Here is a 25,300-nt window from a genome sequence, read left to right on the forward strand (position 1 = left end):
ACCAAGGGGTATCCTTACTCTCTCTTTCCACCGATATATAGGATTCCAAATTTTTAATCCCAATTTTCTAGTTCTTTTACCCTTCCTGGCATATATACCTTTTTCAAGATTAAATATCCCTAATAACAGAGCAATCCATTGTTGTATTGTAGGGGGGGTAGGATCCCGCCATGCTCTTGCAATTAATAGTCTGTACACTGCCATCGCTAGGAATATAAATTCAGTATTATCGTCCCTATAACCCCTAACCCCTAGCATGATAACCATTGGTGTTAAAGTCTCATTTACACCCAAAGTAAACCTCATAAAATCTTCAATCTTCTTTCGTAGATTCTCTAATTGGGGACACAGTGCGAAAATGTGAATACTATCTGCTACTGGAGCATTACATCGAAAACAAGTTGTCCCTGTGGTCGCCCCCCACTGTGCAATGCGGTCCGGTGTATGATAGAGTTGAAATACAGTTTTAAAATGCTGCGATTGAAGAGGAGCAGAGCACAGCACAGAGCATCCTAACTCTAGTGAATCCAGAAAGAATTGACTCTGTACACCTAGTTTCCCTGCCCATTTATCTCCAAATTTCTCAGTATCGTCTTTTTTTAGGCCTGCTAGACTGGCATAAAAGAATCGTATAGAACACACTCTCCCTTGAGCTAGAGATTCCATAAGGTTATTTTCCCGAAATCCAGATTCTCCCCCCTTTTTCTTACCCAAAAAGCTCCTGATTTGCAAATACTTAAAAAAACTATTTCTTGTAATACCAAATTTACCCAACAGATCTGAAAATTGTAATATATTCCCATCCGTTCCCATCAAATCCCCTATACTTTTTACGCCTTGCATATCCCATTCCGCCATTATAGAATCTGAAAATATCAAGGGGGGTAATGTTCTATTCCTGTACAATCTAGTATACCTATTGTATCTTCCTAGTCCGCATTTCTTTGCTACTGCTATCCAGATATTATATGCAGCTTTAACTGTTTTAAATCGTGTATGCTTATAGTAAAGAAAATCTGCGTGATTTAGAAAAGCATTTGCGGCATCTGCCCCCAGTACAATAGAATATACCATTGTCGAGCAAGATCTAACATTCACCTCACGGTTATCAGCCCCCAGCAAACCCTGGGTGTATTGTAGTACAGATGCCCAGTAATATAGCCTGAAATCTGGGACCCCCCACCCTCCTCTAACCCTTGGTAGCGTCATAAACTTATAGGCCCTTCTCGTTTTGCCATAAGACCATATAAATTTATTAAGTATTGATTCTAGTTTACTAAACCAGATTGTTTCAAAAAAAAGAGGAATAGTGCGAAAAAGATAAAGGAATTTGGGAAGAATAATCATTTTAATTACATTTGTGCGTCCTACTAGCGAAAGTTTAAGCTGATCAATTCTGGCCAAATCTGTGCTTACATCTTTAATTAACGGAGAGATATTCCGTCCTACCACTGTGTCCAGATTGGGTGATATCTCGACTCCCAAATATGTTGCAGCGGGAACCACTCGAGCATCATTATATAAGACCACCGTGTTTTGGATGATTTGTGTCTTTGCGCTGTTTAGTTTATACCCGGATATTCTTCCAAATTTACTAGCCTCCCGCTCCACCTCCTCCACTGCTTTGGCTGGATCTGGAGTGATTATAGCAACATCGTCTGCATATGCTAGAACGTTAACCTCCACTCCATTCGAGATGAGCGGTGGAATATTCGGGTTAGCTTTTAAATAACGCAAATATGGATCCATATATAATGCGAAAAGAAGGGGGGGAACTGGGACAACCTTGCCTAGTACCTCTTTTAATTTCTACAGGTGCCGTTAAGTCTCGATTAATTTTAATTCTAGCTGTAGGTGCCTTGTATAGAACCTGAATTGCCCTTATGAATTTATCGCCAAAACCATATACTTTCATTATTTCCCATAAGTATAACCAAGCCACCCTATCAAAAGCCTTCTCGGCGTCGAGGAACATGGCTGCCATCGGGCCACCAATAACCTCCATAGCATCGAAACAAGTGATTACTGTTCGAACATGTGTAGTGGTACCTTTTCCTGGAATGAATCCATGCTGCTCTGATGCAACTAATTTTTCAATAATGGTAGACAGCCTTGTTGCCAAAATTTTAGAATATAATTTCACATCCGCGTTCATAAGGGCAATTGGTCTATACGATCCTGGTGTTGTAGGAGGCTTGCCCTTTTTAAGAATAACAATGATCTCCGTGCCTCCCCATGAATCTGGAACTGAGACTTCTCTCTGTGCTTGTAGGAGAGTATCTAAAAGCTCCGCACTTATAGAGGAAAAAAATGTTTTATAAAATTCTATTGGAATGAGATCCGGACCTGAGGCTTTAGAAGATGGGAGTTCCGAAAGTGCTAATGCAACTTCTTCTAATGTTATATCGGAATCTAGCTTAGTCTGGTCTACTATTTCTAGCATATCTAGCTGTATATTTCCCAAATAATCTCTTATTTCCCTATTTATTTCCTCGGATCCCATCCTGTTGTCACTGTCATATAAGTTCGTATAGTATTTCCAGAATTCATTCCTTATACCATTCGAATCTAATATCACATTTCCTAAGTTATCTACCATGCTTTTAATATCACCAGCATTAGCTTTCTGCCTCGTCCTAACAGCGAGGATATGCCCCACCTTCTCACTATATTCAAACACCTGTTCCTTCTTTGCGAGATAGTTTATGGCTGTTCTATTTGTAACCATTTCAGCAATGTCATTCTTTAGCAATCATTATTTCTAATATTTTTTGATCCAGTGGACTCCCGGCTATAATCAATCTACTAAGTTCTGCTTCTGCGGCCAAAAGTGAAATCATCTGTTGTTCAGACTTCTCTCTTTCAGCTTTCCGTCGAAAAGATGTAAAACTAATCGTTTCGCCTCTAATCCCTGCTTTAAAAGCATCCCAGACATTACCACTACTTGTGCTCCCCTTATTATTAAGCCAAAATTCGGTTATCCATTTCATCATATGCTTACAATAGTTTTCGTCTTTCAACAGCGCTCTTTCAAATGTCCATTTGTACACCTTTCTGCTTATACCACTGAGCTTCAGTGTCAATATTAACGGGTTATGATCTGACATCATACGTGGTAACTTTGTAATAAATGCATTAGATAACAGCACATTAGAGATTAAGAAATAATCCAATCTAACAGTAATTCTATGGGGCGCTGAGAAAAAAGTGTCCCCATCACTCATTGGATTCAAATTTGCCCATACATCAGATAAAGCATTATGTGTAGCCAAATCTACTATCGCCTTATGTACCCTCTTCTTACGCCCAGTATAACCAAAACTCCTTTGAAGCTCTATACTGGCTGGTCGATTAATATTAAAATCCCCACAACATACGATAGGATCCACCCATGTTGTCAATTCCTGATCCAAAAATTCAAATATGTCTGCTTCATCGGCTGTTGAGCCATAGACTGAGACCAAGGTAAATCTAGCTCCTCTGAATACTACTTCCACCATAACCCATCTTCCCCACTTGTCTACCTTCTTCCTAACCACCAAACCCTCTCTCCCCCTTCCCAAGATTGCCACCCCTCGTGTTTTTGAAGCTTGTGTAGTATAAGCTAATACTTCGAACCCCAGCTGTCCTAACAAGAAACCTTTACCTCCCTCAGCGTGGGTCTCTTGGAGACAGATCAGATCTGGATTTACTGCCTTACAAAAAGCAGAGACCCTTAATCTCTTCTGGAGGTCATTAAGGCCACACACATTCATTGACATAATTCTACATGCCATTCAGAATTTCAAGAATTATATCCATCCTGTCCATCCTACTCTCCCATTTTCCTCTTACTCTCTTTTTTTCTTTTTTTTGTTCCACCATATACTTAAAATCAAAACCATCTTTTTACCATAACTCTGTGTATACACTGCTACAAATGATGTGTGCCATTTTTTCCCCCCCTCTAGTGTTCCCCCCCTTCTCCACCCCAGGCTAACCCACCCCCACCCTCCCCTACAGGCAAATAGGTCAAGCATGTGACCTATGTGTGATCGCCAGGGAATCAGCGGTCGCCACTTCTCCCCGCCTTCCTACCCCCCTCTATTTCAAATAAACAGTTACTATATTCTGGTTAACTTTCCTTGTACCCCAAAACTTCAATCATAAAGGCCTTTGCTTTAATTTCAGAGAAAAAAAACTTAACCTGACTTTTAGTTACTATTTTCAGCTTTGCTGGGTAGAGAAGATAGGCTTCTGAACCCAGAGATTGTATACTCGGAATCAGCTGCCTCAATCTCCATCTACGCTCTACCGTAGCATGGCAAAAATCAGGCCTTGCAAAAAATGATACGTTATTAAAAGACTTTCTTGACTCAGGTTTGGCCTTATCTAAGATCAGCTGCCTTAGCAGGAAATTTCCAACAAAAATCAAAATTGCCCTTGGTTTGCCCCCTTGGGCCCCTTCCTGCCCTCTTTTAAAGAATGGAAAGCGATGGGCTCTCTGGATTTCATGTTCCCATTGCCATGATGTTAGTTCTGGGAAAGCTCCTTTTAACAAATTCACCACAAACAGTCTGATGTCTCCTCCTTCCAGTCCTTCTTCAATTCCTAGCAGTCTGATGTTATTTCGCCGCTGCCTATTCTCAAAATCCTCGAGTTTCCAATTAACATCTTCAGCAACCTTCTGATGCTCCTCCTTGTATGATTTAATCTCTCTCAGGTCGTCCTCTACTTTCCCAGTTCTTTCTTCTACGTGTGCCACCCTCTCCGCCATCTCGTCCTGCCTTTGACTTATCTTCCTCAATTTATTCTGTACCTTTCTGGCCTCATGCCTAGCTCTCCTGCTTTCCCCTCTAGCCTCGGATTGCATCAATTTCAGAGTGTTAAATAATAGATCCAGAGTAACAGGTGGTTGTGTGGGCTGCAAAGAGCCCTGCTCTCCAATCATTGTAGCCGGGCTATCCTGCTCTAAAAAGGAGAATGTGGTAGTAGAGTAATCCCAGGCTAGTTTTTTAGTGGGGTCTGTAGTGCTGCTTGCTGAGGATGGTTTTCTTCTGGATAGACGTTTTTTTTTAGTATATTTCTGAACCGGAGAGCTACTACCTGTATCTCCCCCAGTTGACTCATCAGAACTCTCTCCAGTAGGAAGCGACTGTGACTGTGACTGGGAGTCTTCTTCTACCGAGTAGAACCTCTCCGCGGAGGCTGCCTCAGATCTTAAATGCAATTCAGTGGAGTGGGAGGTAGAAGCTGATGATTCACCGCCTGATTTCCCTCCTTCTCTTTCCAAATTCATTTCAACTTCACTCTCCCACAGCGGGGGCATTGCTTGTGCAGTGTCAGTTGTTAACAAACCATTCACTAATCCTTCAACGCAATCCGTAGCTATTATCAAGCCACTATCTTTATCTTTATCTGATAATTGTGCATTCTGAGTGTTAACCTCAAGCACTTCGTTACCAACCTTATGCAGTGTAAGGTGTGCTCCTGGGGCCATTTTGCTTGAGAGCTGCTCAGAATTGGCCACTGCAGTACTCTCCCCCTCTGCATCTCTCTCAATCTCATGTGTGACATCAGCGCTAACAGTGGATGCAGGCAGCGCCTCAGCCGGCTTCCCTGCAGCGGGTCCTTCTTCCTGTTGCTTGGTTACCGCTATCCCAGCGCCCGCGCTGGCGCCCTTCACTGCCTTCTCTCCCTCTGCCGGTGTTAGCCCACGGACCTTGCTGCCAGGATCCACAACTCCTTTAGCTTCCGCGGCAAGTATAGCAGCAGGTGCTGAACCAGCGTTGGCCACAGATACATTCTTACCGCTGCAGATCCCGCCCGGATTCAGAGGTATATTTGAAAAGCTTTCCGTCACCGAGGGCTGGCGCATAGCACTCTCTTTCGTCTTCTTGGTGTTTCCACTATCCTTAGCCAAGGCTGGGTTATCACCGCCCGGTTTCCTCAGAGTTGGCTTTTTGGGAATAGCCCCGGCTTTCTGAGCCGCGTTCTGTGATACTTTTGTATCCATTTTTGTATCATGTTTAGTGTCTTGCTTCACATCCGTCTTGACTTTCTCTTTAGTGTTAGAGGCTTTGCTAGAGTCAGTTTCGCCGGGCTTCCCGCTTTTACTTTCTCTGCCTTCTTTTGCATCCTGCACTCGTTGCAGTCTCGTAGGCATTCTGAACCACGATTTCAAAAACAGCTTGGAACTTGCTGTAATATTTCTCCAAATCTTCAGGGCGATCCGTTTTGTTAAATTTAATTCCTGAGATAGGAATCCGGCGTCTTTCCTGCAACTCCTGTAACTCCTGTTACAATGAAGCTGTGTACCGCGCTGCCAAGTACTGCTTTCCGAATCAGTTTCCAGCATCGATTCAGTCAACCATTAGGCCTGTGGCAGGGAGAAGTGAAAAAGTGCGACTTACTCGCTGAAACCCTCAGCGGCCATCTTGCCTCCGAGAAATTGTGAACTTTTACAGTAAAAAAAAAGTGTCAGTTTCGTCCACCCCTAGATTATATTTTGTACCACAGAAATGTACTGCCACACTGATTTTTGGAACACGGAGAAGAATAGACAGAGGCTTCCCAATGTAGCAAGAAAAAAGGGATTTCTGTAGGCCTATAGACAATGGTAATCTCCAGCAAACCTTAGCTGTACTGATGCCCTCACAAACGTTAATGGTAACATGACAAGAAGCATTCTTTATTGTAGGTTGCATTAGATGGCGAATTATGAAATTTTTATTGATATAACTTCCACTCCAAATGGAAATGAATTTGGCTTACTGCAAAGGTACGACAATGCCTATAGTTGTTGTCTGTAGCCAAAGATGACACCCACTTTGACTGTGCTTCTGGGTAAGGGTGGCCTCCACTACTCACTTATATACTTGTATACTTTATTAATGAACGTTTATTTAACCCATTTACACTGATGCTTGCCTTGCTGCCTCTTTCAGTTATGTTTCAAAACAGGCAGCAAATATGCCAATTAGTTTTGCTAGTCCTAGCCTAGCCTAGCTTTTGCCTAGCCCCTAACTGTTGATCTCATCGATATTTTGCGGCACAGCCTAATACTTTGCTGTTCCCATTACACAATCATGCTTAGTTACATGTATTTGCCACTAAGTCTCGACTGCCCATCCCTCCCTCTTCTCTTCACCTAGAAGTTTACAAACGTGCTCTCAGTTAGCCCCCATGGGTGGTGGTTGTTCTCCTCCGCCTCGCTATACAAACTAGCCATATACCATGACAAATGTTAACTTTTAGCAAAAGCATCGCTGAGCCCACAGGCTATCCTATTAACTCTTGGAGGCAGAAAGGGCAAGGTTCTTATTTATACCTGCTTACCTACTGAGTTGCTATGTATATATGATTTATATATGCTATGTCGGGCAACTCGCCTCAGGACGCCTTTTGGTGATGCTTATATCAGCTTGTAAGTGTTATGTTTCGCTCTGTAGCTGGAATTGCAATTGCAAATAACATGAAGTAATATATTGTTAATGTTGGACTTGGCCCTTCTGGCAGGTTCAGCCCTAACCTTTTTGCTTTTATATGTGACTTGGTGTTGGTTGGTTTTGACTTCTGTGCACTTTACCACTGTGTCCCAGTGTAAAGTGCGTGCGCACTCTGAGTGCATGTTGTGAGATAGGCATGCCCTCCCATAGGAATGCATGGGGAATGTATGTGTCCATGGTAGTTCCTGATATGTGGGGAGTGCAGGCTCGAGTTTGGTATGTGCGGACTCGTGTGATTAAATGCTGCGCGATGATGTGTGCAGATTTAATGTGTCTGGTGTAGAAGTTCCACTTTTAGAAGTAGGCATGTCTGTGTAATAAAGGTGAATTGACTGTCTTGCTTGTGATTGGCTGGAGCTGGCTGATGTGCCTGGCTCCAGGAGTCAGGATGGGTCTGCCCGGGGAGAAATGCAATCGGTGGGTCTGCCCGGTGGTGAATGGGGAGACCTGCATGTTGATGCCACGGAAGGGGCTGCACCTGCACCTAGGACCTGAATAGGGCTGGGCCTTCCCTACACAATGCTGACTCCGACCCCCTGTGGTGCAACTGATGACCCTAGCCTGTCCTGTGAATGGGGAGAGGGGCTGAGCACAGCAAAGTCCTCCAGGGCAGTGCTTTACTTTCACAATGCTGGCTCCACCTCCTGTAGAGTATCTGATGTCTCTGCCCTGCTCCTGTGTCACAAAGGATTTCTGTGTATAAAAAGGGGCTGTGACCCCATGTAAATGTTCTCTTGTTCCTAACCAGAAAGGGGGGCCTGCTGCTGCAGGGCGCCAGAAGGATACCGCCACTGGGTTCTGCCTCCCTGTTGGAGGGCCCTGTGAGCTGGCCCTGGGCCCAGCCTTTGCCCCCCTACCTTCATTCCTTTTTAGACCTTGTCCCTGGACCTTTGGGACTTTGGTGGCCTGCCATAGCCTGGGGAGTGCTGGCCTTCCCCCTCGAAAATAGCGCATTGCGCCGCTAGAGCGGCGACCCCTTTCTCAAGGGATTCCCCGGTGTGGGGATCCCCCTTTGCTTATTTCCGGCGCAGGTGCCCACCTCTCTTATTTGCCGTACTTTATCGTTGGCAGGTGCCCACCCTGCATTATGTGCCCAGCGGGAGCCTACCCAGCGTATTTATACTTTTTCTAACCCCTGACGGGTGCCCACCCCGCCAGGGACTTGTGCATTTTAACGGGTGCCTACCCGTGTTGCAGGCAGCCTGCCCGGAGTTCATCGAGGGCCGCCACGCTGCCTGCGGTGACCCGGAAATGAAGGAGGAGAACAGGAAGAGGACGGGAGCCCACCCCGCCTCCACCCGACGCGAACTGAGGACTTTGGCGTCTCTCCCCCTGGGTTTCCAAGAGCGAGGGATAGCCCCGGAGTGCAGTTGAGGACTGAGGAGGAATCCCGGGGCTCCCGTCTTGAAAGGAGAGCCCCGCAGCCAAAACCAAGAACCGGTGAGAAGAGCACTGGCCGCAGTAGGAAGGAGCTGGGAAACCCAGCGGAGACGCCGCCTCCCAGCAGCCAGTGAGTGCGGGCGTCTCGGTGGGTCCCAGATCTGTGAGGAGCAGCCGCGGATGGCAGCGGGCCGCTCCCTCGCTCAGTGAGGCACTTTTGTTTCGGAGCCTGAAAGGCTCCAACGTTGTTCTGGGCACTATCGTTCCTTTAGAGCCCACGTGGCTCACACCTTGTTTCGGGGGCATTGCCGTATTTCTAGCCCACAAGGCTCCAGGGGCGCATTTGTATCTAGAGCCCATGAGGCTCCAAAACATTGCTATCCATGTTGTCAAACCATCTACCCGAAGACTGACCGGGGTCATCAAGGGCAGTCTGTAGCTGATCAACATCCACAGAATGGGGATCCTTGCAAAGAGCACAAATTTCCAATTTTCCAAAGCGGGCAGGCTCCCCATGTTAGCAATGGCGGAAGTGTCTCATATTTTTTGTCAGAATGAAGGACCATTACCCCTTATCGTTGGGTGTTTTCAATAGTAAAATAGAGGTTCCTTTTTGAGTTTTTGCAAACGCTTCCATGCCACCCACCAATGAAGGAAAAACATCTTCCCTTTCAGAAACTGAATGATGCGATCTTCTGATTGCTTTTCAGTTGACCAGTAAAATAGGTACCCACACATTAGCCAGTGCAATTAAAATGTATCCTTCCGTTTTTTTCTGAAAAAGACAAGCTGCTTGAGGCCCGTCCTGTTCCTCATGGGCTTGAACTAGTTTTTTAAAAAGCAACCCTTTAGGATGGCCACATTCCGAGAGATAATCTCTCTGATGTAGGACGGGGAATTCCTGATCTCCCTTAACCATGCAGGAACATATTTCCGTATCGTGATGCAATTGAAGTACTGGTAATATCTGGCATTCTTGGTGGCTGAGCAGTATTATCAATACAGAGCACTTTTTTGGCATTTTAAGTCCACCTCAAGAATTATGGCCAAATTCCTGTTCCCAGTGGTGGCCCCTCTGTGAAAGCAAGTCCACCAGATCTTTCTGTACTTGGGCAATTGTCCCTTGAAAGCACTGTTAGCACAGGATACTGTTTCACTGGAAAAGCCTGTCTGGAGCTTTAGCAGTGTTGAGTGCCTCACACTGAACTAAATCAAGTCAAAACTTTTTCAACATAGAAAGCTACTCTTTTTGGAGCTGTTCCAGACACCTCAGGAAAAATCATACTCTTTATTGACTGTATTGCAACGTATATTTGAGACTACCTCACATACAACAGGGACTGGAGCAACAGTGGCAACAAGTCTAACGGATGTAGGAAGATATAGTTTTGATTACCCAATGCTTCAAAAGGGCTGTGCTCTGGAGGAGGATTCTCAAGAATCTGTAATTCTGACTTCAATTTCAGGTTACACATTCCACCCATTTTGCTTTTCCTTCATTTCCTCTGGTCCTCAGGCTATGAGCGAAGCAAAGATCGCACATGTTCCTTAATTGTTATATTCCTAGTATGTTTCAAGTTATCTCATTGCCCTCTCATCGACCTCAGATTCCTCTAGCTCATCTTTCGAAGCAGCAAGGACAGGTCATGAGGTCCCAAAACTCATGGCCTGGTTCCTGACTATGTAGAGCTCAGCCACTTGGGCATTAATTTTCATTGCTGGCATATCCAGGTGCAGTCTTGAATACCTTCTGCTGCTAAGATTTACAGTGCCAAGCAGAAATGTTTCTGACTGATACACAAAAATTGGTTTGCAGCTATTCAGTCGCAACAGCTCTGTCACTACCACTGCACCTAGACAACGAGGATCTCAAATTTGTCTCTCTCATTTAGAGTGCACCTGACAGCCAATTTAAGATATTAGTCAACAGCCATTTCAAGACATTAGTCAACATCCATGCTTACATTAGGAATTATAAAATAATGACCTATCTCTTCTTGACTTTCCCACCACTTGCCATCTATCTGTATCCTGAAAACTGAATCCCGTACTGTGTACTATGCAAGCTTATATCAAACCTGTTTGAACCAATCAATAGTTCAGAGTTGACTGGCCTCTCCTACTTCTTTGACTTCTGTAAACACTGGGTGAGATCCAGGTTTTCACATAAGAAGGCGCATCAATTCTTCCAGGGAAATGTGACTGCCCACTGCTAGAGAAGTATGTTGTCCTTAGAAGTACTTACTATATTGTAGGGTGCCACTGAACACTATTATTAGAACCACTCTTGAAACAGTAGGCACAAATTCATTACACTCTACTGCCTGGACCTGAATGCGGCGATTCACTATTCAACAGACCAAACAGCTTTGTGCAGCCCATTTCAATAAAGGTGATTCTGATTGCTGCATGATTACACAATTAATGGATTCCAATCATTTACGTTTGCAAATGTGTTTGCATAGTGCAACTACAGTTAGGAAGCAATGGAGCGCTGAATAGTGAGCAACGCCTGTAGGTATGTTTCATGTTTGTTTACAGGGACGCAGGCTGCAGATGAGTTCCTATTGTGTGAATGGAATGTGATCCATGAGTAGACGAAATTAGGTATTATCTTCTTTTTACATTGCAGGGTTTAAGCAGTTCTAAGGTCTAAAGATATTTTGTATCATATGCTGGGAATATAGATAGAGAGGGTCTTCCTCCTAATTATTCTCTTGTTAATGTAGCACAAAATCAGATTTATGGTAGCCTTTTGGGGGAGGGGAGTGCTCAGCAGATTCAACTCATGGCTGGCATTTGGGCAATTTCCAATGATGTAAGTATGCTACTAAATAAACATTATTGTGCTGTCTAGGGCATGATAATACCAGTAATGCAACACTAGAATGCTGTTGATACCTAGCCTGATGATAGATAATGAGTCAAGGATCTGAATCTATTTAAGATACCAGTGCTAAAAACTGCAGTTACAGGTAAGTTATTTAGTTCTTTCCTTAGTTTTAGTGTAGATTTTTCCTTTGACTCAGTCTAATGTTGAATAGTCAGGTTCAGATTTGCATTTTCCTGTGCTAGCGTTTGTTTTCTACTTCATTTGTTTACAGTATACAATACATGTTTCTTCAATCTGATTTGTTTTATTTATTTCTTAACAAAACTGTAAACATTCCTTCATCTGTGGGTGTCAGGAAAGCAGCCTCTTTCTTGATCTTAAAATTGCATTCATTATGAGAGTTGGCTTCCACATTTAGTTGAAAAGATGACCGTGACTGTAAATGTGACTTTTATCAGTAAAACTTGAAGCTTTCCACATTCAATTTGCTTTTGTTGCTGTAGGTTTTGAAACCTTTTCTATTACGTCGCATAAAAGTTGAAGTGGAAAAAAGCTTGCCTCCTAAAAAAGAAGTAAAAATATACCTCGGACTAAGCAAAATGCAGAGAGAATGGTAAGAAGATGGTTTTATAGTCAGCATTTAGAAAATGTGTTTGGTAGGGCTGTTATCTAATGAGTTGTGATATGAGTTGGAAAAAACATTACATTGTGGTAATTCATACACTACAACTTTTCTACTCAAAAGTGTAAAGATTAAATAATGTTTTTTTGCTATCTGTATACAATAATGATTTAAATATAACTTATTTTAAACCAGCGGTCTCCAACCTTTCCTATACTGAAAGCTACGTCTGATCAGGGAAAATCATTGTGATGTAGTAACAAATCCATTAACACTACACTATTGACAATCCAAAGATTTCAGGTAGAGTAACCAGCAGAATGTCATGAGAGGTTTTGTTAAGCGGTTCTCCACATGAAAAATTAACAGCTGAAGCAGCAAGCACCCCCTGACTAACCCTAGCAAGAAGTCTTCCTAACTTAGCTTGAATTATCCTCTATCAGCTATTAATGTCTCTTGGAAATGCAAATTTCATAGATTTTTCATAGATTAACATGCTTGAATCTACCCCGTTGTCGTTGTGGGAGTCCCTCTGTAATTGTAAGATGTGTAAAACAGAGCATTTGACAACAAACCTTATACAAGAGACATTAGCAACCAATTCAATTCTTTTGAAGAAGAACCAATCCCAGCAATCTGAAAACAGCTCCTGAATCACTCTTCTCCTCAAGGGCCACAGTACCCCAGATTTCTTATTGCGGGTCTTCCTGAGCTCTGCTCAGTTTCTTCAGTTTGACAACTGATATTCTGTATCTGTTGACATTTCAATGAACAACAGCTGCTTACTCCTTGAAGATAACATATTGGATGTAGAAACCTGTCCGAGTAAAATCATGTCAGAGAGTTATAAAAAGGTATTTTCAGACGTTGCAAATTCTGTTGAAGACTCCTACTGTTCTCTGAGGAGCCTTATTAGGAATGCCTTTCTTGCCTGCATCCTCATCGTGCACCAAGGGAATGCATTAATTGCTGTACATTTTATGTCAAAACCATTAAGAAAGAGCCGACACTTCTGCTTTGGCTACCGAAAAATAAGGTAATAGAAACTTAATGTGCAGAAGATGAAAGAGAAATAACATCGCCTCCTCTCGAGAAAGCCCAAAACATGGAATGACAAGAGAAAAAGATTCCGTAGTGGACCCCTCCAAGAAGGTTCACAAAAGCAGGGACAAAAACACCCTGAAAGTAGTCCATCATTATGAACTAAGAAACCTCCTTTTATTCTGAGAAGAAACCAGCAAAAATCAGACCTGAACGGACAATCTGGGAGAGAAACCTACTTCCTCAAATATTAAAAAGTCATCAACGCACCAGATGTTGACAAATCATGTGTCAATAAAGAAATATTTGATGAGACTGTAGTTGGTGATGGCGATCATCACAACAACAACCTTCTCTTTGAGTACCACATCGCCAACAATATCAGTGTCAATAAAACAATTGATGATGGGCACTTCAATGGGTACATTACCACAGGCTATTGTGCAATCTGAGCCAGCTACATAGTTTAAACATAAAAGCTCATCATCGACAACATTGACAAATGTGTCGGCAACGGATCTCTCCATGAAGCTATCAAAAACAATTTCTATTAGGCCTGACCAGACTTCACCAGGTAAAGTTTCACCCCAACGTCTTTTGGAAGTGGAGGAGTCTGATGATGTCCATCTCAACTTCATGTGAAATGCCAGGATTTTGATGATGATGATAACCTAAGAGTTGAAGTCAAGTTCTTATGACCCTTTTCGAGAACAATATGCATATGAATAAGCATATGATGAACATTGCAACCAAGAACCTTTGCTGTAGAGGCCACGGATTGATTACAGATCTTCACCACTTGCTTTCTGATTATACCAATAAATGTACTGATTCAGGCAAACCTCCTCCAATCCCATAATCGGCTCCTGCTCTTCAAGGCACTAGGTCTCCTCAGACACCTCATTTATTATTTCAAGTCAGAAGTCTGATCACGCAGCAAATATAATCTGCACTGCCCAGAATGTTGGCCCTGTTACAATCCTTGATGACTATGTTCAACAAAATGATGATGATGATGATGATGATGAACCAGTAGGAGATATTTATGATCACTCCACTAGAATTAGAGGAGAATGGCATGATTATGTGGCCCTACTTTCAGCTTCTCTCACACCACCAGCGATTAGTCTCCCCTCCCCCCAAATGATGTCGTTTTTCAAGATCTCCTGGAAAGGGCTTTTAAAAGGTTTGATCTCTCTGTACTAGTTAGACAGACTATTTATTTTACAACTTTAAAGAATCATCACGAAATTCGGTGTGAGACAATGGCTTTTCGCAGTTTTACTCCCACTCTTTGTCCCACTTTTTGATTATAGGTAATGCTGTAATGTGATACACTGGGCCCTGCTGAACAGACCTCCATGCATGTTGTCTGACCCTTAATAGTGTATGTTTAAATGGCTTATGTAGAAGGCTGGCTTACATAAGTGTACACCATATACTAAACCAGCCTCCTACATTGGTGTACAGTAGTTGAGATTCAAGCCTGCATTGCTTTACTAGCTAATCTAGGTGTGGATTAATTGAAAAACCCTCATTAGCATTAGGCACATATAATATTTAGATAGTGTAAGTGAGTCCTACTGATTGGTTGTTAAGGGTCTATCACAACCTTTTCCCCAATATTAGGAAGTTTACACTTGGGTAGGTAGGTGCAACACCACACTACACCTAGACACCATGTCTTTATTAATGGACCTCAATGAGGCCCAGTCTTCTATATACTGTGGTCTTAAGTACCAGGGCCCTGTGGACCTCTAGGAAGTTAAAGATAGGTAGCAACCCAAAAACTAAGCATCTCTTGGAGCTGCTTATCATAGATGATCTCCAGAACCCTGACAGGTCAAGGGATCAGTCTGACTCCTTGTTCCCCCTATTGCTCCCAATATGAATGAGGTTAAGGGATCAGGACAAAGTTGGTGAGGAGATGTTACCCCTAGTGGCCCTAACTCTGAGCATGACCAAGAGGAGTCTGAGGACACCATATTGGTGAAGTGTGATCCCCCTGGGAATAGTGCAGAGAGTGTCCCTTGAAATAGGTCCCCCTTTATTCCCCCTGGGAGGGTTCAGACAGAGGAGGTCTAGATCTCCCTCTGTCTAGTCCAATACTTCAGATACATACATAGAGACCTCATATCTAGCAAGAGGGAGGACTCCTCCCCAGCACCACAGGATCCTGCGCCCCTGGCTCTGGCGCCACAATGTGCAGCGCAGCCGCCACTGGGTGCCGTTTATCCCACCCTTGTCCCAAATCCCAGACCACTTTGTTCCGGCCTGAGATCCGAATTGGGATGCGGCTGCTGCTCGCCCTCGGCGCTGTTTTCGGCGCAGGTGCCCGACCCTACTTGTCCCTTCTCCGGCTCTAGCCCTGCCGCTGCAACCGGCTCCCTCTACACCAGAACCGAACAAGGTCTGGGACGGGTCCGAGGACCCCCTTGCCTGGCAGTGTGACTCCGAGCAAGATTTGGTGGATGAACTTGAAGATGCGAACTTGATGTGTCTTCTGACCCGGGGTTTGCCTCTCCTCCACCTACTATGGAGGAGGGTGCTTCCTACACCGTGGGGCTGCGTCGGGCTGCAGAGGCTCTCAATCTCAACCTCCCTACGGTGGCCCTTAAAACCAACCCCCTTACAGAGGTGGTCCAGATGGCGTCTGCGTCGTCAGAGCCGCTGCTCTCTTTCAATGAGGCCCTCACCGAAGTCCTCTTAGGCACTTGGTTGCGACCAGCAACAGGGGTGCCGGTGGATAAAAACGTCGCTAGGCATTCTTGTCCGGTGCCTGGTGATCCCGCCTTCTTGACCACTCACCCCACGTCTGGGAACCTGGTCATTCAGGCCCGACGTTACAGAGTGCCTTTCCCACGGCTCCACCGGATAAGGACTCTAAAAGGCTAGACCAATTTGGCAAGAGGTTGTTCTCCTCAGCCAGCTTGGGGCTGCAGTCGGTTAACATCGCCTGCTTATTGGGCAATTACTCCCACGCAGTGTGGGATTCTGTAGCTCAGGTCTTGCCTCAGTGTTCTGAGGAGGTTCAGGCTGTCCTTTCTCAAGCGATTGCGGAGGGTAAGGATGCGTCGAAGTTTGCTATCAGGTGTGGTTTGGACACCGCTGAGTGGTTGGGCAGGGCAATTTCCACGACTGTGGTGTTGCGGCTCCACGCCTGGTTGCGTTCCACTGGGTTCTCGCCCGATGTCCAGGGCTTGCTCATGGACATGCCCTTTGATGGCTCCCGTCTCTTTCGCGATAAGGCCGACAAAGACTCTCGGGCCACGGCCAAGTCTTTGGGTCTTTCCACAAAGAGCTATGCCACGCCTGAGTTTTGTTCCTTTCATGGACAGGGCAGTAGGACCCAAGCACGCTCCTCCAGCAAGCCTGTGCCTCGCCGCGGCCGTGGATTCCGCAGGGGCGGGTCTGGTAACCAGCGTGCGGGTCAGCCCACCTCAACCCTGCTGCTTCTGCCTCTAAGCTGTCCTAATCCGAGCTACAGGGAGCACCCCATGCCAGTGGGTGGCAAGGTCTACCACCACCTCCACCACTGGCGCGAGATTACATCGGACAAGTGGGTGCTGCAGATAATCTGCCAAGGTTACACACTCCCCTTTCTGTCCTCCCCTCTGGCCATGCTATCTCGGTACCACCACATGTTGGGGCATCATTTGGCTCTTCTCCGTCAGGAAGTCACGGCCCTCTTGGCCAAGGGGGCCATTGAGTGCGTTCCCGGTCAGGAAATGGTTGTTATTCCCACTACTTTCTGGTCCCCAAGAAGGACTAGGGGGGCCTGCGCCCCATCTTAGACCTCTGGGACATTAATCGCTTCCACCAGAAGGATAAGTTCAAGATGCTGACTCTGGCTCAGGTCCTGGCTGCCCTGGAGACTGAATGGTAGCGTTGGACTTACAGGACGCTTATTTTCACATCCCCGTCCTACCGGCGCTCCCTGCGTTTCACGGTAGGCCAGGAGCATTTTCAGTTTGCTGTGCTCCGCTTCGGTCTTACCAGTGACCCTTGGGTGTTCACGGAGGTGATGGCTGTGGTTGCAGCTCATCTGCGCTGGTCAGGGGTGTCAGTCTTCCCCTACCTCGACGACTGACTGTTGAAGCGGGCTCACCCCAGGCAGTCATCACCCACCTCCAGACTACGGCCGACCTTTTGCATTTGCTGGGGTTCTCCATCAACGTGCCAAAGTCGCACTGGAGTCCCTCTCAGAAGCTCCCGTTCATCGGAGCGGTTCTGGTTTCGACGCTGTTTTGGGTTTATCCTCAGAGCAGCGGGTCCGGGATATTCATGCTATAATTCCGCTCTTTCAACCTCTATTCCGGGTTTCTGTCAGGCTGACCCTCCGGCTTCTGGGCCTGATGGCCCCCTGCATCCTGCTGGTGACACATGGCAGATGGCATATGCGGGTTCTGCAGTGGGACCTGAAGTTCCTGTGGGCACAGCATCAGGGCAACCTGTCCGATCATGTCCAGATCTCGGAGGGCGCTGCGCGACAGTTGCAGTGTTGGCTCACGAATCGCGATTGGGTCAGTGACAGTTCCCTCTCCCTTCCCCAACCGGAGCACACAGTGGTGACGGATGCGTCCCTCCTGGGATGGGGAGGCTACATGGGAGAGAAGGAGATCAGAGGCCTCTGGTCTCCGGCGGAGTCCCAGCTCCATATCAACCTTCTGGACCTGCGGGCGATCCGGCTTATACTGAAGGCATTCCTTCCCTCTGTCCAGAAAAGTGTAGTGCAGGGGTTCACGGACAACACCACCGCCATGTGGTATTGCAACAAACAGTACGGGGTGGGGGTCATGGACCATATGTCAGGAGGCTCTGCACCTCTGGACATGGCTGGAACACCAAGGCATTACCTTGGTGGTTCAACACCTGGCAGGTTCTCTAAACACCAGGGCAGACAAACTCAGATGCCGCTGCATGGTGGATCACAAATGATGTCTGAACTCGGGCATGGTGCAAGGTCTCTTTCTGCAGTGGGGAGAGCCTTGGTTAGGTATATTCGCCATAAAAGAGAACTCCCAATGTCATCAGTTCTGCGTGTTGAAATTTCCGAAGCGGCACTCGCTCTGAGACGCTTTTCGTAATGAGTGGAGCTGCGGTCAATTGTACGCCTTTCCGCCTATACCACTTCTGCACAGAGTGCTGAAGAAGATCAGGCATGACCGGGCCCAAGTGATTCTTCTGGGTCCGGACTGGGCTTGAAGAGTATGATATTCTGAGCTACTCAGTAAGAGCATCGCTCCCCTGATCCATCTTCCTCTTCGAGAGGATCTTCTGTCGCAGCAGCAGGAGACTGTCCTCCACCCAAACTTGTCCAACCTCCACCTCCATGCATGGAGATTGAGCGGCGACAGTTGACACCTTTCGATCTTCCTACCGAAGTCTGATGATATCATTCTTGCAGCCAGGCGTCCCTCCAGCAAAACGGTATACGCCTGCAGGTGGAACAGATTTGAGGCATGGTGCACAGCGAAGGTTGTGGATCCTCTTTCTGCCCCTCTTTCTGAGGTTCTTCTGTTCCTTCCCTCTTTGGCCCAGCAGGGCTCTGCTCTGGGCACTATCAAACGTTATCTTTCGGCCATCTCTGGCTTTCTACGGCTTCCAGATCAGCCTTCTCTTTTTAAATCCCCAGTTGTTAACCGTTTTCGTAAAGGCATTACGCATACTTTTCCACCCCTACCCTTCATAATGCCTCAGTGGGACTTGAATCTTGTCTTGACTTTTCTGATGTGCGCTCCCTTTGAGCCCCTTAATAACTGTCCCTACGTCTTCTCACTCTAAAGACGGCTTTCCTGGTTGCTATCACCTCTGCCAGAAGAGGGAGTGAGCTCCAGGCCCTTTCCACCAAACCTCCTTTCCTTTCTGTGCATCCGGACAAGGTGGTGTTAAGGATCCGTCCTTCTTTTCTGCCGACGGTTGTCCGGCCCTTCCACATCGGGCAGACCATCACTTCCCCACCTTCTTTCCGCCTCCGCCTCCTTCAAGGAAAGAGGAGAGGCTCCACCGTCTGGACCCGAAACGTGCGCTAGCCTTCTATCTGCAGCGTACACAGCAGTTCCGGGTGGATGATCAGCTTTTTGTTGGCTATGTGGGCGCCAAAAAAGTCGGGCTGTGCACAAACGGACCATCTCCCAGTGGGTCGTTCTGTGCATCAAAGCATGTTACTCCTTGCCAAGAGGGAGCCTCATGTGGGGCTGCGTGCCCATTCGACCAGGGCAACTGCAGCCACTACTGCCTTGGGACGCGGTGTTCCCTTGCAGGACATTTGTCAGGCAGCTACGTGGGCCTCGCTGCACATGTTTACCAAGCACCACTGCCTTCACAGTCAGGTCTGGAGAGACGGCTTCTTTGGCCGTTCTGTGCTCCATGACTTTCTGGTGTAATCTTGTTCGCAGACCCACCACCGGGGTTGGTATTGCTGGGGTATCTATTCTAAGGTAAGGAATCTATCACTAACGTGTTTCTTTCAGATGCACAAGTTACTACTTGTGTAACAATATATCTGTAAGAGAAATTAGTCAGTGATAGATTCCTTACTGCCTCACCCATCCATCCCGTTCTGGGAACTTATTACTAGGGTTAAGGTCATCCCCTTTTAGGGCCCTAGTTTTATGCAGCAATGGTCAGTATCTTGCATGGCTCTGCGTTTTGGCGCTGAAAGTCATGTACATAACTGACGTCGGTGCGCATGGGTGGCGCCTAAGTACCCTCCGTGAAGTTGTCTCGGTGCTGACGACGCCAATGACGGACGCGGAGCCTCAGGACGCCACCTACTGACGCGCGGGGATACTGCTAAGCAAAACTTTCCGGATCCAGACTGACGCTTGGGGATATTCTAAAGTAAGGAATCTATCACTAACTAATGTCTCTTACAGATATATCATTACACAAGTAGTAACTTGTGCAACTACACTGTGTGGTTCTTTTTCACTTAACCCATACAATAGGATTAAATACTAATAAAACAAGCTGATTTACACTCCTTCTGGACTTAGCCTGAAGGCTGCTCTCCACAGCTATCACTTAGAGAGCTTTCTAAGGTTGGCTAAGACCACTTAAATCACCATAAGTGTTCTCTGGATTACTGCAGGGTTCTACACTTACATAAGTGTGCACTGTATACTAAGCCAGCCTCCCGCAATGACTACCTTCTTGGCCGTCATTTATAAATTTAACGGGTGGACCCTCCGCCATGGGATGGAGTAATTTACTCTGTCCCCATGGCAGAACTACAGAACAACAGGCAAAAATTAAATCAGTGCCGTAGTTAGGAACTGTGTTATCGTTCTGGCTCATCCTCTGCAATTCGCCATTTATGGTTCGTAGGCCAAAGCATAACCCAGGCCACTTGCTTGTGATATGACATCACACATGACAACAATGATGGCATGAGTAACATTGTTGATGACATCACCAGTTGCATCACTGATGGCATTACTGCTTGTTGTTATATTGTGTTTCGTTATACGTTTTTAAAATCGCTTTATTTTAATTGTGATGTTGAAATAAATATTTGCAAACTTTTTTTGGGGTTTCTGTGAAAACTGTTGTTTAGCTGATTCATCAGTTGTTGATAAAGGTTGTTGGAATGGGTAAGAACAATGTCAATAATTACTATAATTTATGCAGGCCCGACAATGGCAATACCAATAAATGCAATATCTGAGAGAGACATCTAGCCGCAGATTCCTTACCTTTGAACTTGAACTTGATAGCAGTCCCCCTGTGCACCAGTAGGTGTCATCGATCGACTCCACGTGATGTCGTAGGCGTTGTGTTCGTCGTTGTCGTGATGTCCACGTTGTCAATATAGCCGCCACTCCGGCTCTTGCTCTTTAGCTACCCCGTCACTTTTTTAAACAGATTTTTCGACCATTTGTCAACTCCTTTTGGTGTGTTAGAAAAGTCCAGTAGAAAGACTTTAAGGTTCAAGCCGTGAGGCGCTTGTCACCATGCCATGTCGGTAACGTCCCCCATCTCGTGTGTCTCTGGTGCCTGGAGCGCGACCACAACACACAGTCGTGCTTTGATTGCCCGGCCATGGTACCGAAGGCTCTGAAGGCCTGGTACCTGAAGCTGCTCGTGGACCAGCATGCACCGTGTAAGTCGCCTCGTCGATCTCACTTCTGGTCCCAGTCTCCGTCGAGAGGAAGGTCCGAGCATTGTTCCAGGGGCTCTAAGCACAAGAAGTCGAAGCCCAGTCCGCTACGTGGCGAGATGGGGGAGCCTTGGCGTTCTAGGCCCCGTTCTGAGGAGCGGGCACCTGGGTCATCTCCATGTCTCCCTCTCTTTCCGGGGCAGGAGCGACCCTGCCCAACTTAAAGAATTTTACGATGCCTTGTGAGCCTCCGGGCCCCGCAGGCTCAAATGAAGGAGATCTCTTGGATCCTTCGGCTCCGGCACCACGGCCTCCTGTTGGACCCGTTCCCTGGACTGGACCGGCACCAGTCGCACCTCCACAGCGACCTTTCCTGGCATGTGTCTGAGGATGAGGTCTCCAGGGCCACTGTAGTTGATGAAACATTGATGAACACTGAGGGACGGCATGTCCTAGTGAAAGGACGTCTGGATGGCAGGCACATAGTACTAGGCTCCATATACGTGCCAAACACGGACCAGTCTTCTTTTTTTGACTCACTAACTTGTACACTTTCCAACTGGCATGCCATGTTTGTTGGGCGGGAGTGACTTCAACTGTGTGTTAGACAGAGCCCTTGACCGCTTCTTTCCCCCTCTTCCTTACTTGCCCATAATATTGGCTACAAAGGCATTGAATGCATGGATGGCACATTGGCAACTTACAGATATTTGGCGACATCAACACCCCAAAGGCAGAATAAACTCTTATTACTCAGACTCCCATGGACTACATGTTGGGTTAGACAGACTGATCTGCACGAATGCGATTGCCATGGTGGTGACCAAGACTGAGTACATGGGTAGGACTCACTCAGACCACAACCCCCAATATTCGCATGTGTCATGGGACACTGCCCCAGCTGCCATCCCTAGGTGGCACTTGCAACCCAAGACATTGGTAAACCAGTTGTTCAGCGAAGCCCTCAGCTCGGCAGTCACTAAATATTTCAGTGAAATATGCACACGTCTTCAGGCCTGATAGAATAGGACACTTTTAAAATGTTAATGAGGGGCCACTGCCTTAACACACAAATCAGTTTGCGAAAAGTCATAGAAAATGATATTAAGAAGGTGGAATATGGGCTGCTCCACCTAGAAACATAGGTGGTGAAAGACCCACTACTGAGACCAAAACTCAATACAAACAGAATGGAACTTAACACTTTTCTGTAGAGACTGAGAAGCATTAATTATAGGTCACACTCAGAACGCACGCCCACTGCTGTGGATAGAGCAGGATACCTATTGGCATGGCTCATTCGACAGGATGACACCCGGACACCTATAACATCATTCCAGGCACCGGACAGCACGCTGTTGTGTACACAAACAGAAATACACTCTGAGTACACACAGCATTTTGCAAAGCTGTATAGGACAACAACTGAGGCTCTGCCGGCGGAGATCCAACAGTACTTTGCAGAAATTACCCTTCCTCGCATTACCCCTAAGCAACTACTAGGGTTGTAAGAACCAATCACTACTGAAGAAATTCATGCAGGTATCCGCGCACTAGCCACAGGAAAGTCCCCCGGCCCAGATGGTCTGCCGACTGAATTTCATAAAACCTACGCCACATTGCTTGTGTCACAGTTAAAATCAGTGTATGATGCCACACTGTCGGCCTCTATGCTCATGACATCACAGCTGATTTAGCTCTAGATTCCTGTGAGTTTGGCCCCAGCTTTTGGCTTAGGCGTGAACTGTTGTAAAGAATTTGCATATCGTTATCGGGACATATGCAATTGGCACACTTCATTCTAACCAGTGCCTGACATTTAGCTCTCGGGCTTACAAAAAAGCCATGGGAAGTTAGGGTGTGCCCTTGCGGTACTCCTCCTCCTATCATCCTGAGAGAAATTCGGTAGTCGAGAGTAAAAACCATGACACAAAGTAGTCCTTAACAGTAAGGGTATTAGGCTCAGATGGCAGTTGGATCAATCACCTATGTGGGGTCCAGAGGGCACTTAACAACATGCCAAGAAAATCCCTTTGTGGTCATACACCTTATGAGCTCCTGTTCTGGGTAAGAATGTGGGTACCCAACCTCGATAGTGGTAGCACAGTGGCAGCTGAAACCCCATTTGACCTCAGTGATCGTTTGGATGTTTTACAGGACCTAAAAGAATACCAAGCTTTACAAAGCAACGTCCAAGTAAAACGCACCGCAACTGGGGAAGTGAAAACAATAGTAAGAACTGAGAATATACAAAAGAGTCGAGAGGTGCACTCAATGCTGTAATTAGCAAGAAAAGTTAATAAAATTTATGAATCTTCTATTCCTTCTTAATTGATTTCTTTCTTTTCAGAATATAGAGGCACAGCCAACGCGTTTCATTCCCTTTTGTGCATTGGGAATTTCGTCAGGGCTAAAGTGTTATCATCTCTGTCCTATAGTTCGATGGAAAAGCTGTACATTCACAGTAGGCGCGGGGTAAGAGTATGGCCAAGGACCCAAGTGTCCGATACCTTTAGTCTGGGACGTATTCTGAATGCGAAACCAAATCTGTTCCTCCGTTTACAAGAAAAAATGATATTTGCAGGTAAAACGAGAAGTTGTTCTTGCCCCCAGGGGCTTGGGGTTTTGGTCCTTTGCGCCAACAGTTCCTGTGGGTAAATATAAGACTTGACACCGAGTGGCGTTTATTCAAGTTGCCGAAGGCAGTGTGGTTCACTGTCGTGGGACCTCTGATATGGTCTGTGGCACCGTCAAATCCTCCGTCCGTGTTCGGAAACGAAAGGGAATGAAACGCGTTGGCTGTGCCTCTATATTCTGAAAAGAGAGAAAGAAATCAATAAAAAAGGAACAGAAGATTCATAAATTTTATGAACTTTTCTTGCTAATTACAGCATTGAGTGCACCTCTAGACTCTTTTGTATATTCTTTGTATAACAGAAATCCCTGGCAGCGGATGTAGAGAGTGGTTGCACCACAACAAACTTATGAAACAGAGGAAGTTGATGTGCTAAACCTTAGTCTGCTGTTGTGTGCAATAGTAAGAACTGCCTTGGTCCTGGAGATTGGGGACCTGATCAGAGAGAAAATAGTGGACAAAAAAATTATTTGGACCATTTTACAGAACGCCTGTACCTGTCCTAGCTGTCGAAGGAACCAGAACTGTCCTACTTCCACCTCCTGCTGACCGTCCAGAAAAAAGGTTTATCTCAATTGATCTGATCATACCATAGTCTGTGGGCGATTCTCAACATTAGACAACTTGAGCTCCTGAGTAGCCGCCACACTCCTCTCGCTACCATACAGGAAGTTCAGATGGAAGCTTTGATGATGACTGAAGACTCCATTTTCCAAGGAGAAGCTGGGAATGACAATGAAATGATGCTTCTCCATATTTAAACACCTATAAATGTACAGTCAACAAGTATAAAAATTTCAATTTGAAAAATTGACAAAATTAATGTCAACATGCCACAAATCAAGTCACCTCCCAGTTTTACAAAACCTGCTGAGCTGCCAAGAATAGGCCAGACTGCGTCTGGCTACTTTGTGCATTATGACAATTTCTTATCAGAACCTCGGCTGCTGACAAAGCCTCTCCCTTTCAAGCTTCAAGTTTCTGCTTTCTACCTTTGGCTGAAAAAGACTTACTTTGTTGTTTCCTGGATAAATCTATGGATTACAATTGGATCACTTTTCCTGGTACTTTGTATTGGTATAGTACTATCTTTTTCCTACTTCAGAATGGATGCTTTCTCCCAGAACGCTCTGCAGTGAAACTTGTGTACTTGGTTCTTAAGCCACATGCATCATCACACAGTGAACTAAGAGGTTTGTTC

At 45.9% G+C, this 25,300-nt stretch overlaps 1 protein-coding gene across 2 annotated transcripts in view; it reads left to right on the plus strand.

Moving 5' to 3' along the window:
- The window catches only part of SMARCA1 (SNF2 related chromatin remodeling ATPase 1), a 2,209,746-nt gene that overhangs the window by 1,300,819 nt on the left and 883,627 nt on the right, over positions 1 to 25,300 (plus strand). For both annotated transcript variants that reach the window (XM_086918497.1, XM_086918496.1), the window contains one exon: positions 12,204 to 12,313. In XM_086918497.1, the coding sequence (XP_086774623.1) occupies positions 12,204 to 12,313 (110 nt within the window). The remainder of the gene's footprint in view (positions 1 to 12,203; positions 12,314 to 25,300) is intronic.

The sequence above is a fragment of the Lissotriton vulgaris genome, chromosome 4_1 (genome assembly GCF_964263255.1).
Source record: "Lissotriton vulgaris chromosome 4_1, aLisVul1.2, whole genome shotgun sequence".
Lineage (NCBI taxonomy): Eukaryota > Metazoa > Chordata > Amphibia > Caudata > Salamandridae > Lissotriton > Lissotriton vulgaris.